The sequence below is a fragment of the Chinchilla lanigera genome, unplaced genomic scaffold (genome assembly GCF_000276665.1).
Source record: "Chinchilla lanigera isolate Chin_1 unplaced genomic scaffold, ChiLan1.0 scaffold00053, whole genome shotgun sequence".
Taxonomy (NCBI): Eukaryota; Metazoa; Chordata; class Mammalia; order Rodentia; family Chinchillidae; genus Chinchilla; species Chinchilla lanigera.
The window spans coordinates 2,812,333-2,826,299 of NW_004955454.1; the positions used below are offsets into that span (position 1 = coordinate 2,812,333).

At 43.9% G+C, this 13,967-nt stretch overlaps 1 protein-coding gene across 8 annotated transcripts in view; it reads left to right on the forward strand.

Moving 5' to 3' along the window:
• Mroh1 (maestro heat-like repeat family member 1) overlaps positions 1–13,967 on the forward strand; it is an 82,884-nt gene that overhangs the window by 12,606 nt on the left and 56,311 nt on the right. For 7 of the 8 annotated variants that reach the window (XM_013520095.1, XM_013520096.1, XM_013520097.1 and 4 more), the window contains exons 2-4: positions 7,350–7,450; positions 9,806–9,881; positions 12,750–12,895. In XM_013520095.1, the coding sequence (XP_013375549.1) occupies positions 9,860–9,881; positions 12,750–12,895 (168 nt within the window). In that variant the 5' untranslated portion in view covers positions 7,350–7,450; positions 9,806–9,859. The remainder of the gene's footprint in view (positions 1–7,349; positions 7,451–9,805; positions 9,882–12,749; positions 12,896–13,967) is intronic. The other variant, XM_013520093.1, reaches the window with a different exon arrangement.

The window sequence follows — 13,967 nt, forward strand, 5'->3', positions numbered from 1 at the left end:
TTTTTAGTTTAATTCCTGGATTGATGCTTGTAAATTGTTTATGGCTAGTAGCTTTATTGCTAATCTTTAGAACTTTTAGGAAATGACTACTTCTCAGCATGTCTTCTAGATGTAGCTGGCTTTTGGGTTTTGAGTCTATTGCAAGATTCTATCTCTTCAATTTATTGGAGATGAGAAGTTGCTGCCTATTTGACTTAGCCCCTGGTTCTTTGGTACAGGCCTATAGTATGTTTTATAGGCAGTCTCCGTCTTGGCATACCAAGAAGACAACTGATTAGAATAATTACGTCACTTTGCAGTGGAAGGGAACAGTGGACATGGAGGACTGCACTAACTGGTGGTGAGTGCTTCTGGCTTGGAGGTCCCAAGGGAGAGGATGATTTGCTGGGAGCCATCTTGGAGATGGGCCAACTGAGCTCAGAACTCAGAACAACTGCTGGGTTCACCTAACAGCTCCCAGCAGAGTTCAAGCCCCTAAAGGTGCACTGATGGCTGCAGGCTGAATGGGTGTGGTTCCAGCCTCACAGCCAGAAATCACCCTGAACTTCAGGGGAAATAAAGGTGCAGGCTCACTGGGATTATTCACTACCTCTTATTCACTATCCCACCAGAAAGCTACTGCTGGCTTTCTGGGATAAATTAACACAGATCTGGACTCTATCTCTCCACACATTGTCTACCAGGGAAAACAGAGACAAACTTGAAAGCAGACTTCTTTTCTTTCTTGCATTGTTTGATCTTGTATTTATGAGTGTGAATGTGGTTCTAGCATCTTTGTGGTTGTTCTGTTTTTCCTTTTATTTCTTCCTTTTCTCTTTCTCTCCTGTCTTCTGCACCCGTTTCCTAGATTTTGCATGATTTCCCTTTATCCTCTAGCCTTGTTTCTAATCTCTTCCTTTTCTTCTATTTCTCTGTTTTTTTCCCTACCCCTTTTAAAATTTTCTGTGCTGTAAAATTGGCATATGGAGGACTTATTTACTGCATGTAATTTTCTGGTTTTTTTAGATTTTGTTATATAACCACAAATCTAGTTCATGTGAGTCAAAGGTGGCAAATTAATAGTTAGTTTGTCATTTTCTGGGCTGTGTTTGATGCTATCATTATTACTAACTGTACTGCTCTACCCAAGGTAACATAATTGTTCTAATCACTTGTTCTTCCTGATATACCAAGACTAAGATTGACTAAGGGTCATAGAAAATACTGTGGGCCAGTGCCAAAGAATCAGGGGCAAGGCCAAATAGGCAGCAACTTCTCATCTCAATAAATTTAAGAGGTAGGATTTTGCAACAGACTCAAAACCCAAACTTCAGCTACACCTGGACTATAACTTGGAGAAGTAGTCATTTCATAAGGGTTTTAAATATTAGCAATAAAGCAACCCACCATAGGCAGTTTACAAAAATCACCCCAGGAGTTAAAATGAAAAAAAAAAAAAAAAGAAAGAAAGAAAAGAAAATGAGAAGACACCTAAGCAAGATGCAGCCCTAGACATTCACTTCACCAAAAGCAAACCCAGGGGGCAATGAGGTGGGACAATCTGAAAGGTACCCTCTTTATCTCTCTGAAGTGGTAACAATAAAGCAAATGAATGAGGCTCTAGAAAAAACAAAATGAGAATTTCTTAGATACCTACAGAGATGTTAACCACCATGACAACCCTGCTTAGTGAGTCTAGAGCAGGTACAGACAAAAAAAAAATACAGGTGCTTAAGAAAATGAAGGGGGAAAAGAAAATGATGGAAATAATGTATATGCAATGTAGGAAAGAAACGGAATGCTTAAAAAGAAATGGAATCCATAAAATACATAAAAAATGGATTCAAGCAGATACTCAGGAGAAAAAAATTTCTTTGAAAGTACCCACAGCAGAATGAGCTAGTGTGAGGACAGAATCTCAGATATAGAAGACAGACTTGTGGTTAGCAATTGTGAAAAGAAAAATCTCTTAAAAATAGCAAAGGACCATGAGAAATCAATCCAATAGCTACTAGATCATGCAAAGAAGGATAATTTAAGATTGGTTGGATTCAGTGAAAAAGCAGGAGGTAGCAGAAACACTATAATAAAACCTGTTCACAGATGTCATGGTAGAAAACTTCCCTAGTATAGAAAAAGAATTTGACATACAGAAAAGTGAGGCATATAGAACTCCAATTAGCCACCAAAAAAACCCCTAGGCATATCATAGTCAAGATTATAGAAATTCAGCCCAATATTAAAAGCTGTTAGAGAAAAGAAACAAATCACTTATAAAGGAAAGCCCATCAGAATCACAGTTAACTTCTCAGCACAAACTCTCAAGTCAAGGAGAGCTTGGAGTGAAGTATTTCACGTTCTAAAAGAAAACAGCCTTCAACCCGGATTGACGTACCCCACAAAACTATCTTTCAAAATTGATGGAGAAAAAAAAAATTGATGGAGAAATAAGATACTTCCATGACAAAGAATATCTGAGGAAATTTATGACCACCAAACCAGTACTCCAAAATGTTTTGAAGGACATTCTAGAAATGACTACAATTCCATGAGCCCCAACAGAAGGAGTCCATCAGGCAAAACAAACCATTACACAGAGTGAGAGAAAAAAAAAAGAAGGGGAGCCAATAACAGGAAAATAACACGACAAGGACAAGTCAATACATATAAGTTTTAACCATCAATGTTAATGGTGTCAGTTCATCAGTCAAAAGACACAGACTGGCAGAATGGATCAAGAAGAAAGATCCAACAATATGCTGCATACAAGAAACACATTTAATTAAAAAGTAAATTCACAGATTGAAAGTCAAAGGATGGAAAACAATACTCCACATGACAGGAACCCAGAAAAGAGCAGGGGTAGCTATTCCATTGCAGACAAAGTGAATTTTAAGCCAAACCTGAATAAGAGAGATAAAGAAGGTCACTACATCTTTGTAAAGGAAACAATCCAAGAGGAAAAGATAAAACTTATATGCAGCAAGTACCAGTGCACTCAACTATATAAAACAAATATGTATATATTGGTTTTGTTTGTTTTTTTGAGAGACAGGGTCTCACAATGCAGTTTAGGCTGACCTCAAACTTACTATGTAGCCCAGGCTGGCCTCAGACTTATGGCAATCTTCCCACCTGAGTCTCCTGAGTCCTGGGATTATAAGTGTGCACCACCACACCAGGCTAAAGCAAATGTTAACAGGCATGAAAAATCAGATAAGCACTAATACATTTGTATTGGGGGATCTCAATACCCCACTGTCACAAAAAGACAGATCAACTAGACAAAAAAATCAGTGACTCCAGACAATCTTAAGTTACTCTTATTTGCCTCATGTAGCAGATGCTGTATTGATTTCTCATGGTCCCTTGCTATTCTAAGAAACTTTCTTTTCATGATTGCTAACCCCAAGCCTGTCTTCTATACCTGAGATCTTGTCCTCACGTTGGCTTAATCTGCTGGGACTATTTTCAATGGAATTTTTATTCTCCTGGATAGCTGCTTGAATTTGCCTTATGGATTCCATTTCTTTCATATGCTGAGCATTCGTGGCTTCCATAATTTTCTTAAGCTCCTGTATTTGTATCTGCTCTAGAGTCACTAAGCGTGGTTTTCATTATGGATACCGTCTCTGCAGTTATCTGACAAATTATTTCTGATCTGATTTTTTTTCTTGAGCCTCATTCAGTTGCTTTGTTGTTAACACTTCAGAGAGGCCAGGTGGATGGCTTTCAGATTGTCCCACCTCATTGCCCCCAGGTGTGCCTTTGGTGAATTGGATATCTGGGATTGTATCTTGATTAAGTGTCTTGTTATTTTTGTTTTGTTTTGTTTTTTAGTTTAACGCCTTGGGTGATTTTTGTAAATTGCCTATGGTGAGTTGCTTTGTTGCTAGTATTTAGAACCCTTAGGAAATGATTACTTCTCTGAGTTATCATCCAAGTGTAGCTGAAGTTTGGGTTTTGAGTCTGTTGCAAGATCCTACCACTTCAATTTGTTGGGGATGAGAAGTTGCTACCTGTTTGGCCTTGCCCCTGGTTCTTTGACACTGTGCCACAGTATTTTCTGTGACCCTTAGTCAATCTCAGCTTGGAATACCAGGGAGAACAGCTGTTTAGAACAATTATGTCACTTTTGGCTATAGTGGTACTAATGACAGGAGCATCAAACACAGCCTACAAAATGACAAACTGAGCTAACTATTAATTTGCCACCTTTGACCCATATGAACTAGATTTGTGGCTATATAACAAAATCTAAAACAAAGCAGAAAAATGCATGCAGTATACAAGTCTTTAATATGTCAGTTTTGCCCTCAGGGGTTAAAATTTAAGATGGGTTAGGGAGAAAATAGAGAAGTAGAGGAAGAAGAGATTAGAAATAAGGCTGGAGGACAAAGGGGGATCATGCTACCTTTAGGGAATCTGGTGCAGAAGACTGGAGGGAAAGAGAAGGAAGAGATAAAAAGAAGAATAATAGAACCACAACCACAAAGAGTCTAGAAACCATACTCACACTCATAAAAAAACAAGATCAAACTATGCAGGAGAAGAAAAATAAAAGAAAAACCAAAAATGATACCACCACCACAACAAAAAACCAACGAGAGGGAAAATAAAAGAAAAAGTCCACATCCAGATTTGTGTCTGTTCTCACTGGTAGACAGCGTGTGGAGACAGTCCTGATCTGTGTTCATTATTTCCCACAGCAAGGCATCAATAGTTTTTTGGCAGGGTAGTGGATAATCTCGGCAAGCATGCACCTTCTGGCCAACAGCAGACTCATTCGGCCTACAACCTGGGCCTGAGCCTAGCTGGGTGCTGCTAGATGAAACCGGTAGCTGCTCTGAGTTCTGAGCTTAACCAATCCATTTCCAAAGTGGCTCCTCGCCAATCACTCTGTCACGTGAGACCGCTCTCTCATGTGAGATGACTGCGCCCTCCACACTCACTGCCTGCTAGTGCAGTCTTTCAGGTCTGCTGCTCCCCTCCACTGCTGCATCAGTCAGTCTGTGCAGGTCTCTGAGGTCACCAGCACTCACTGTGTGCCTGCAGGTCTGAATCACTCCTTTTGTGCAGTGAGTCCCGTTTCAGGGAGAAGGGGCTGCCAGCTGCTTGCTTGCTTCTTCATTGTTGAAGTTTCTATCTTCACTCTGTCCGTGAGCTTCAATTCATGCCTCAGATCTTTCCTGTGCCCATGGGGACTCCCTTCCCTCCTTCTCATCTTTCTCAAATTGCTATATTCCAGTGTCTGGATGGCAACTCTCAGAGGTTCTTTCTCTACTGCTTACCACTCTGCCATCTTGGTCCTCTTCCTCCCAGTTTCTTTTAAAGTTCTTAAAGTCAGAGGTCTGACATGGATCTTACTAGGTTAAAATGCAAATCTTGGTAGGGCTGCATTCCTTTCTGCTGGCCTGGGGAGGATCTGTTTCCTGTTTCAGATTGTTGGCAGAACTTGGTTCTTTGGATCTGTAGAAATGATGTCCCTATTTTTTTTTCCATCTATATGAGCTGATGACCATTCTAGCTGCTGTAGCTACCCTACTCATTGTCTCAGAACCTCATTATTCCATCTTCAAAACCTGCAGTGATGGGTTGAATCTTTCTCATGCTTCACATTTCTTCTTCTTCCTCTTCTGTATCTTTTCTTTGACCCAGCTGGGAAAACTTTTCTGTTTTTAAGGTCTCATGAATTAGGTTAATCTCATCCTCTTACTCCAGGATAAATTTCTTATCTCCAGGTCTGACCTTTAATCCTTTTTGCCATGTGAGAAACAACGTATGTATACCAGTTTTGGGTACAAGGCATGGGTATCTTTCGGGCCATTATTCTGCCACTCCAGTGCTAATTAAAACTCATTGAAGCTGGGCATGGTGGTGCACACCTGTAATCCCAGCACTGAGGAGTCTGAGGCAGGAGGCTTGATGTAAGTTCAAGGCCAGCCTGAATTACATAGACCCTGTCTCAAAAAAACAAATAACTTCTTGAAGTTTGGGCATGGTGATGCATGGATGTGATCTCACTTACTAGGGAGACTGAAGTAGAAGGCTCACCAGTCTGAAGCCAGCCTAGGCAATTTAATGAGACACTATCTCAAAAAAAATTTTTGAGAGGTCTGGAGGTGTAGCTTAGTGGCAGAGCATTTACCAAGCAAGCATGAGGCCCTATATTCAGTCCTCATTACTTCAAAAAAGAAAAACAAAACAACCCAGAAACAATTCCCCTGAAAAAAAATACCAACTCTACATGTCTCCAGAATTGAATGTATTAGCTTTGTATCACTATAACAAAATACCTGAGATAACTAGTTTATAAAAAGAAAATGTTTATTTTGGCTCATGGTTTTAGAATTTTTAGTCCATGATTAGACAGACCCATTGCTCTTAGGCCTGGGTCTGTCTGGTTGGCATGCTGGGGATACAAATGGGGAACATGTGGTAGAGGAAAACCACTCACTTCATGGCTAGGAAGCAAAATAGGAAGGGAAAGGGGCTGGAGTTTCACAGTCCCCTTTGAGGCTGTGCCCCTAAGGACATGAGGACCTCTCATAAAGCCACACCTCCTAAATGTTTTATCCCCTTTTGATGGCCCCACCCTGGGGTCCGAGTATTTATAACTTGAACTTTTGTAGTCACTTACTAAACCATAGCCCTGGGTAACACTCTGGTACAGAAATATAAGCTCTTGCCGCCTTGGAATCCATTGACACTCCTGTCTGCCTCTTCAGTTTGGGTGCCTTGCCAGCCTATCTTGAACCATTTTGAAATATGGACACTCTTTTCAGCAGTGTCTGGGAACAGTGGAAGGGCTTGTTTCCTGCCTCTCAGAGCTCACTGGCCTTTGTTTTCTGAGGTTCATTGTCCCCAGAACTGCAGTTTCTTGTGTTTTGTTTAGTTCTGCAGTTGTTCTGGCTAGGAGGGCAATTAGTCCCACACTCCAGTCTGGATTGGGGCAGACAATGCCTGGTGCTTATTCCATTCTATGTGTTCCTATCCAAGTTGGGCAAGAGCCACAAAGGCTCAAGTGTGGGTCCTCGGTCCTGGGATCTGCGCTGAGTTTACCTTTGGTTCTCCTGTACTTTGGAGGTTGACAGCAATGGTTTTTCACAAGAAAAGCCTCTGTCCTTGCTTTTCTACCTCATTGGCTCAGCCCAGGTCTGAGTACTTGGGGTTTGAGTTCCACTTCAGCCCTGCTTTTGCCTTTAAGAACATACTTGTAGGCTCTAGAATCTTCCACTGTGCATCTCATACCCTGCCTGAAAATCACTGGTGTGTTGAGTCCTTTTATGGCCTAGACTTGTCTGCCTTCTCCTTGCTGTGCCACAAATGGAATGTGTGTGTTTATTTCCTGTTTTACTTGTTCCTTTTAGATGCCATCCAGGAAGAAAGGGGCAGTGCTGTGCTGATGCCACCGTTGTGAAACCAGAGCTGTCCGTCTGCCTCCATCTTCCTGGATCCCTGGGGGCTTCTGGTCTGTTAGCTTTATTTTTTCTTGTTTTCTGTGCTCTTATGGGATCCACCCCCTCTGCAGCCCTGTACTAGAAATTGAATCCTGGACTTTCTCACACCTCCGTAGCTCTTTTTATTTTTTTATTTTTATTTTTTATTTTTTGGTCTTTTTGAGACAGGGTCTCTCTGTGAAGTTTAGGCTGGCCTTGAACTCACTTTGTAGCCCAGGCTGGCCTTGAACTTGCAATGATCCTCCTGCCTCCTTCAGCCTCCCAAGTGCTGGGATTACAAGTATGCACCACCATGCCTGGCTCTTTTTTTTTTTTTTTTTGAGACAAGGTCTCACTAAGTTGGCCAGCCTAGGCTCAAGCTTGCAGTCTCCATGCCTCATCCTCTTAAAACGCTGAGATTACAGATATGGACCACTATACCAAGAATATTATTTTTGGGGCGGGGGCTGTTCTTCTAAAATATGAATCTTTTTGTCATTTCATTGAGGTTTTTGTGGGGTAGGCAAATGCTTGGCATTAGCAAGCCCCCCACTTCCATGCTAGAAATAGAACCCAGGGCTGCACATATGCTAGGCAAAGTCCCAGGCACTATATCCCCAGATCTATTGAAATTAAAAAAAAAAAAAAATTACTATTGTTAGTGTTGTTATTTTGGCTTTTTTTTTTTTTTTTTTTGAAGACAAGGTCTTACTATGTAGTTCAGGCTGAGCTTAAATTTACCGTGTAGCCCAGGCTGGCTCTGAGCTCACAGGATTCTCCTGGCTTAACCTCTTGAGTGCTGGGATGACAGGCATGCATCACCATGCCTGGCTTAAATTTTATTTTGAGACTTACTCTTGCTAAGTAGCTCAGGATGGCTCTGAATTTGCAATCTTCCTACCTCGGCCTCCTGAATAGCTTGGATTACAAGTGTGTGCCACCACGCCTGGTTTCAGCCTGCCTTCTACTGTGTTCCCCACCCCCACACCCATGGTACAGAGCATTAAACCCAGGGTTTTCATACTGAGCTATAATATCTTCCCACATTCATTCATTCATTCATTCATTCATTTAGGAGATGGTCTCACTATATAATGTAGGCTGGCCTTGAACTTCTTATGTTGCCCAGGCTGGGCTCAAACTCACACTGATCCTCTTGCCTCCTGAGTGCTAGGATTACAGGCATGCACCACCATGTCCAGCCCTACTGTTTTATTTTTAATTTTTAGATATGGTCTTACTAAATTTCTAATTGCCCAGACTAGATTCAAACTTGCAGTCCTCTTGCCTCAGTTTCCCAGAGTGCTGGAATTATAGGTATGTACCATCATACCGGGCTGGGGATATAGCTCAGTGGCACAGGAAGTGCCTGGCAAGCACAAGGTCCTAAGTTCAATTTCCAGTGCAAAAAAAAAAAAAATCATACCTAGCTTTTTTCTTTTCTTTTCTTTTTTTGAGATGGTCTCTTTTCTTTTTGAGATGGTCTTACTGTGTAGACTAGGCTGACTTTGAACTGGCTTTGTAGCCTGGGATGGCTTCAGATTTGCAATTTTCCTTCTTCAGCCTCCCAACAGTTGAGATTACAGGCTTATGCCACCATGCCCAGCTCCAGCCTACCTTCTTGAACTAGAATTCTCACTTGTTTTTAAACTATTTCCCTTCCAAAATTAATGTAATTTCTCCCTTTGCTTCCTTCCCATGTGTGAACTGCTCTGTGAGATGTTCTGCCTGATCAGGGGTAGATCATAGCATCTCTTCTTCATTCTTCCTTGGAATGTGTTGGGAAGGAGTGAAGGATGAGAGGTGATTGAGGGCGAAGATACCAGTGGAATCATCAGGGAATACAGGACATGGTTGTTAGGGCAAAGCTAGTTGCCATGTCAGTTGTAGGCCTGTGGTCTCTTTCATCTTCCAGGTCTTTGGAGAATTTGAATAGAACTTGAATGGGATACTCCATGGTAAAGAGGCAGAGGGTTTTTGTATTGGAGGGATTTTGTCCTCTGAGACCATCTGTGCAAGTAGTGCTTTGTGGTGGGTATTGTTTGAGAGCTGTGATGCTATCTGCTCTTCTCACAGCAAAGAGGAAAGTGGTTTAGATGGAGGAGTGGCCACACTTGCTAGAACTCAGGGTTGCCACCTACAGCTGTGTATCAGCTCTGTACATACCATAGGTTGGGCCTCATTTCAGCCTCAGGGATGGAGGGAGCTGGAAGCTGCTGAAGATCAGCAGCCTTTCTTCCTCCCTGAATGGTTCAACCACCTGTGGCAAAGATATTCCCCATGAAAAATTCCTTAAAATTGTGTGTTTTGCACCAAAATAGTAACTGCCTATGAGTTTAAGTATTGTGGAGTCTTATTGATGAAATTCTGTGTTTTTGTTATTCCAGGTTGGAGAAGCTCTCCACATTTATATCGGGTGAACAGAAGCTGAGACCAGAGCAATGACCGAGTCCTACATGAAGAGTGAGTATGAAAGACCACATGCCTTCTGCCCTCTAGGGCAGGGCATAGCTTGCCTGGAGTCTCCACTTGGCATGTGGGAGCCTAGGTAGGGTTGGGACCCAGCAAGCACATGGTATTGAGAAGTGTGGTTTATAGGAAGGACTGTTAAATGATCATGCTTTCTCTAAGTGTTTCTTAAAAGAGAAACAAAAGTCCATTTGGACTGCTACACAAAATACCTTAACCTGGGTAATTTATAAATCATAAAAATTTGTTTTTCACAATTCTGCAGGCTGACAGTCAAGGTCAAGGTACCAGGAGGTTTGCTGTCTCGTGAGGGCTGCTCTCTGCTCTCCAGATGGTGCCTCTTGCAGGAAAACTGGTAGACAGGACTAGGGTGCTCCCTTGGCCTTCTGTAAGTCACTAATGTTATGTATCCTGACGATAGGGTCACTGCCCAGAGCCCCATCTTTTAAAACCATCTTCTTGGGAGTTAAGTTTCAACATGAGGTTTTTTTTTTTGGACCGAAAATCAAACTCAGGACCTTGTGCTTGCCAGGCAGGCTCTTGTACCACTGAGCTATATCCCTGGCCCCTTAACATGAGTTTTGATGGGATATCAAGCCATGGCAGCAGTTCATATTTCAGAAGCAGAGGAGGTGGATTTTTCCTAGCTTGGCTTCACAAGGTCCGAGTGCAGGGATCCATGTGCCTCTGTGCCTTTAGCCCTTTGTACACATGCCTTGGCATGGATCCAGTGTCCAGTCTGGCTGGCCACCGCTTCCCCGCACCCCCAGCTAAGGTCAGAAGTTTACTGAGGACTGCTTGTGTATATTGGGGTCCCTGCACCCAGGAGCTTCACCTGAAGGGGATGAGCTACACCTTGGATTCTGTAAGTGCCTTTCCAATACTATATCCTGAGCTTGAAGAGCATTGAGAGGCCTCGAACTGTCCAGGGGGATTCACAGGTGGAGACGGGGCTATGAAGAAGAGTCTGGGTAATCAGGGTCTGGGGAGCCAGCAAGGTCAGGGAAGAGCAGGGCCACAAAGGTCAAGATGAGGGATGATACTTGCACTGACCAACCACAGAGACGAGGCTCCTTGCCAGAGGCAACCCCAGGGGTGTCTGTGAAGGCCATAATTGGTAGAACATGTGCAGATGTACTTTAGAAGGGTTAGGTTCAGTTAACTGTGTTGAACTTGGCCTTCAATATATGCAGATCTTATCAAATGGATCAGCCTGTTTAACTCCTAAACTTTGGAATGGAGGGTTCTTAAAAGTCCAGCTTAAAAAAAAAAGTCCAGCTTCCTGCTCAGGAAGGAAGTCCTCTCAAGGGGAAACTGAGTTGTGAGCTGGTGCCTGTATCTTCTGTTACTGTGGCAGTAGCCTTTTGGGACATCCTCATGGGTGGTGGGTGTAGGGGGTATGGGTATGGGTAAATTACCCAGGTTAAGGTATTTTGTGTAGCAGTCCAAATGGACTTTTGTTTCTCTTTTAAGAAACACTTAGAGAAAGCATGATCATTTAACAGTCCTTCCTATAAACCACACTTCTCAATACCATGTGCTTGCTGGGTCCCAACCCTACCTAGGCTCCCACATGCCAAGTGGAGACTCCAGGCAAGCTATGCCCTGCCCTACCCATACTGTCTTGTGGGTAGGGTGCTTGGTTGGTACATGTCTCTTGATAGCTGGCCTGCTTTTTGCTTAGTATAGGGGTTGGTGAGAACTGTATTATGACTGCAGAGTCATGAGAACTATATTATGACTGCATACTCATGTGTTGGTTCCCTGATTCACATCTGGTATCACTAGGTAGAGTGCTTGGGATGGGAGCCATGATTTTATTCCTTCATTGTTGCTTCCAGTGTCCCCACTCCTGTCTAGGCACTGTGTGTAGCAAGAGTTAGGTCCAGAAGGATTCTAGCCTATCTGAGGCCAGACCCTCAGGGAACCTTCTGGATGAGGCTGTGTCTGTGCAGCTTGTTTGTGGAGCATGGCGGGTATATGGATCTAGCTGAGTATGAGGTGATGGCCTTGTGGAAGCCCAAGCCTCATACTCTGGCTAGAATGGCATGTTCATGTGGGTGGTGGGCCATGTCCTCTCTGACTCATTGCCCTCAGGGCTGAGCTATGTGTGCTACGCTGGCAGCTTCTCGGTGACAGCCAGTCTGAGCTCCACAGCCCTGCAGCTGCCCACTCAGTGCTCCAGAGCCCAGTTATAGTACAGGCTGGCTGTGGAGTTGGGCACTCTGCCCAGAAGGGAGGCAGGGGCATATATGTAAGAGCAGTTGCAAGTTGGTGTGACTGACCAGCAGATACAACACTGTGCAAGATGGCTGGGCCTGCTAGGCCTTGGGACATCAGGCTGTGAAGAGGCCAGAAGGTGCTGCCTCTTGTCCCTGAGTCTTCAAGGCACTAGTGCTGTGCACTCTGATGATGGTCATGCCCAGAGACCCATCTCTTCAGACCATCACCTTGGGAATTAAGTTTCAACATGAATTTTTTGTTTTGTTTTGTTTTTGTTTTTTGTTTTTTTTGTTTTTTAAGACAAGGTCTCACTCTGTAGTCCAGGCTGGCCTTGAACTCTTGGCAATCCTCCTGCCTCAGCCTCCTGAGTGCTGGGAATACAGGCATGTGCCACCATGCCCAGCTTCAACATGAGGGGTTTTTTTTATTTTTTATTTTTTTTGGCTTTTTTTCCAATACCGGGAATCAAACTCATGACCTCATGCTTGCCAGGCAGGTGCTGTGCTGCTGAGCTAAATCCCTAGCCCCTCAACATGAGTTTTAACAGGACACCAGGCCAGGGGCCAGCATGGGGATAGGTGCTGTGGTGCGGCAGGGAACCCTGGGCCTACACACATTGACCAGGCTTTGTCACTGCAGGATTGTCCTTTGCCCTTCTTGATGCGGTCACCGACAAGGACCCTGTGGTACAGGAGCAGGTTTGCAGTGCTTTGTGCTCCCTGGGGGAATTGCGGCCGGCAGAGATGCTCCGCGCCTGTGAGGAGTACCTGAAGAAGCATGACAAGGTACTGCCAGTGATGCCACTAGTTTGGGAGGTGATGGCCAGTTAGAGGCAAAGGGTGGTGCCATGCTAGTGTCTTGGCAGAACTGCCCACCTGCACTCTCTTGACATCAGTATTTCAGGACTAGGACCCACTTTGTCTTGTTGCATATGGACTATGACTGCATCCACCATGAACTGATGGTCCCATTGTGAGGAACTGGGTTGATACTCAACAGTCAGTGCTTGTGAGTAGAGGACATTTGCTGTCCTCCTTTGCTCACTCAGTGAAGACTAAGTGCTCTTCCTGCTCGAGGAAGGGAAGATATTTCTGACTTTTACTAGCTCAAGTGTGCAGGGGCTTTGTGCAAGGGCTTGAAAGTGTCCCCAGGCCCTGTCTTTCCCTGGAGTGCTTGTCTAGGTGGTCTGTGGCTGGTCAGAGGAGCTGCCCCTGGGAGAGGAATAGGGCCTTCTCTGGCAATTCCCTTTACCCCCATGCTAACTTGATGGAGCCCTGGGAGGCTCACGATTCTTACTTTGGCGCTAAAGGATATCAAGCTGCTGGCCTGGAGCTCTCATCTCATGCTTTCTGCCTTGTCCTGGACCTTGGCACAGTGGTCCTCTCTGAGCAAATGCCATGTTGGCTCTCTGCTGTCTGAAATTATGATGTACCTTTCTTGGTTTTCCTTATGTGGTTTTGTAGTCTCAGAAGACCATCATCATTTTGTTTCATTTGATATTATTTTGACACATGAAGAGGGATCTCTATATAAAGTGGATGTCAGCTGCCATCCTTTGAAGAATAGCCCTATCCCTCGGGGTACCTGGTGATGGAACTGTGTCTGACACCTTGTGGGGGGCTTCTCCTTTCTCCTGCATGTTTGGCCCTTCATGCTTACACAGTAGCAGAGGCAAGCTTGTTAAGAGGTTAACTGAAGCTGTAAGTATTTGCAAATCAATCCAGAAGCTGCCCTCCTGTTCAGCATGATGCAAGTGTCTTCCTGCAGCTCCTCTTTGGGCCTTAACTGAGCATGGTGCTTACTTTCTGTAAGGAGCAGCTACCCCATGGTTGGGGCTAGCACCAGGGTCTTCTCCTT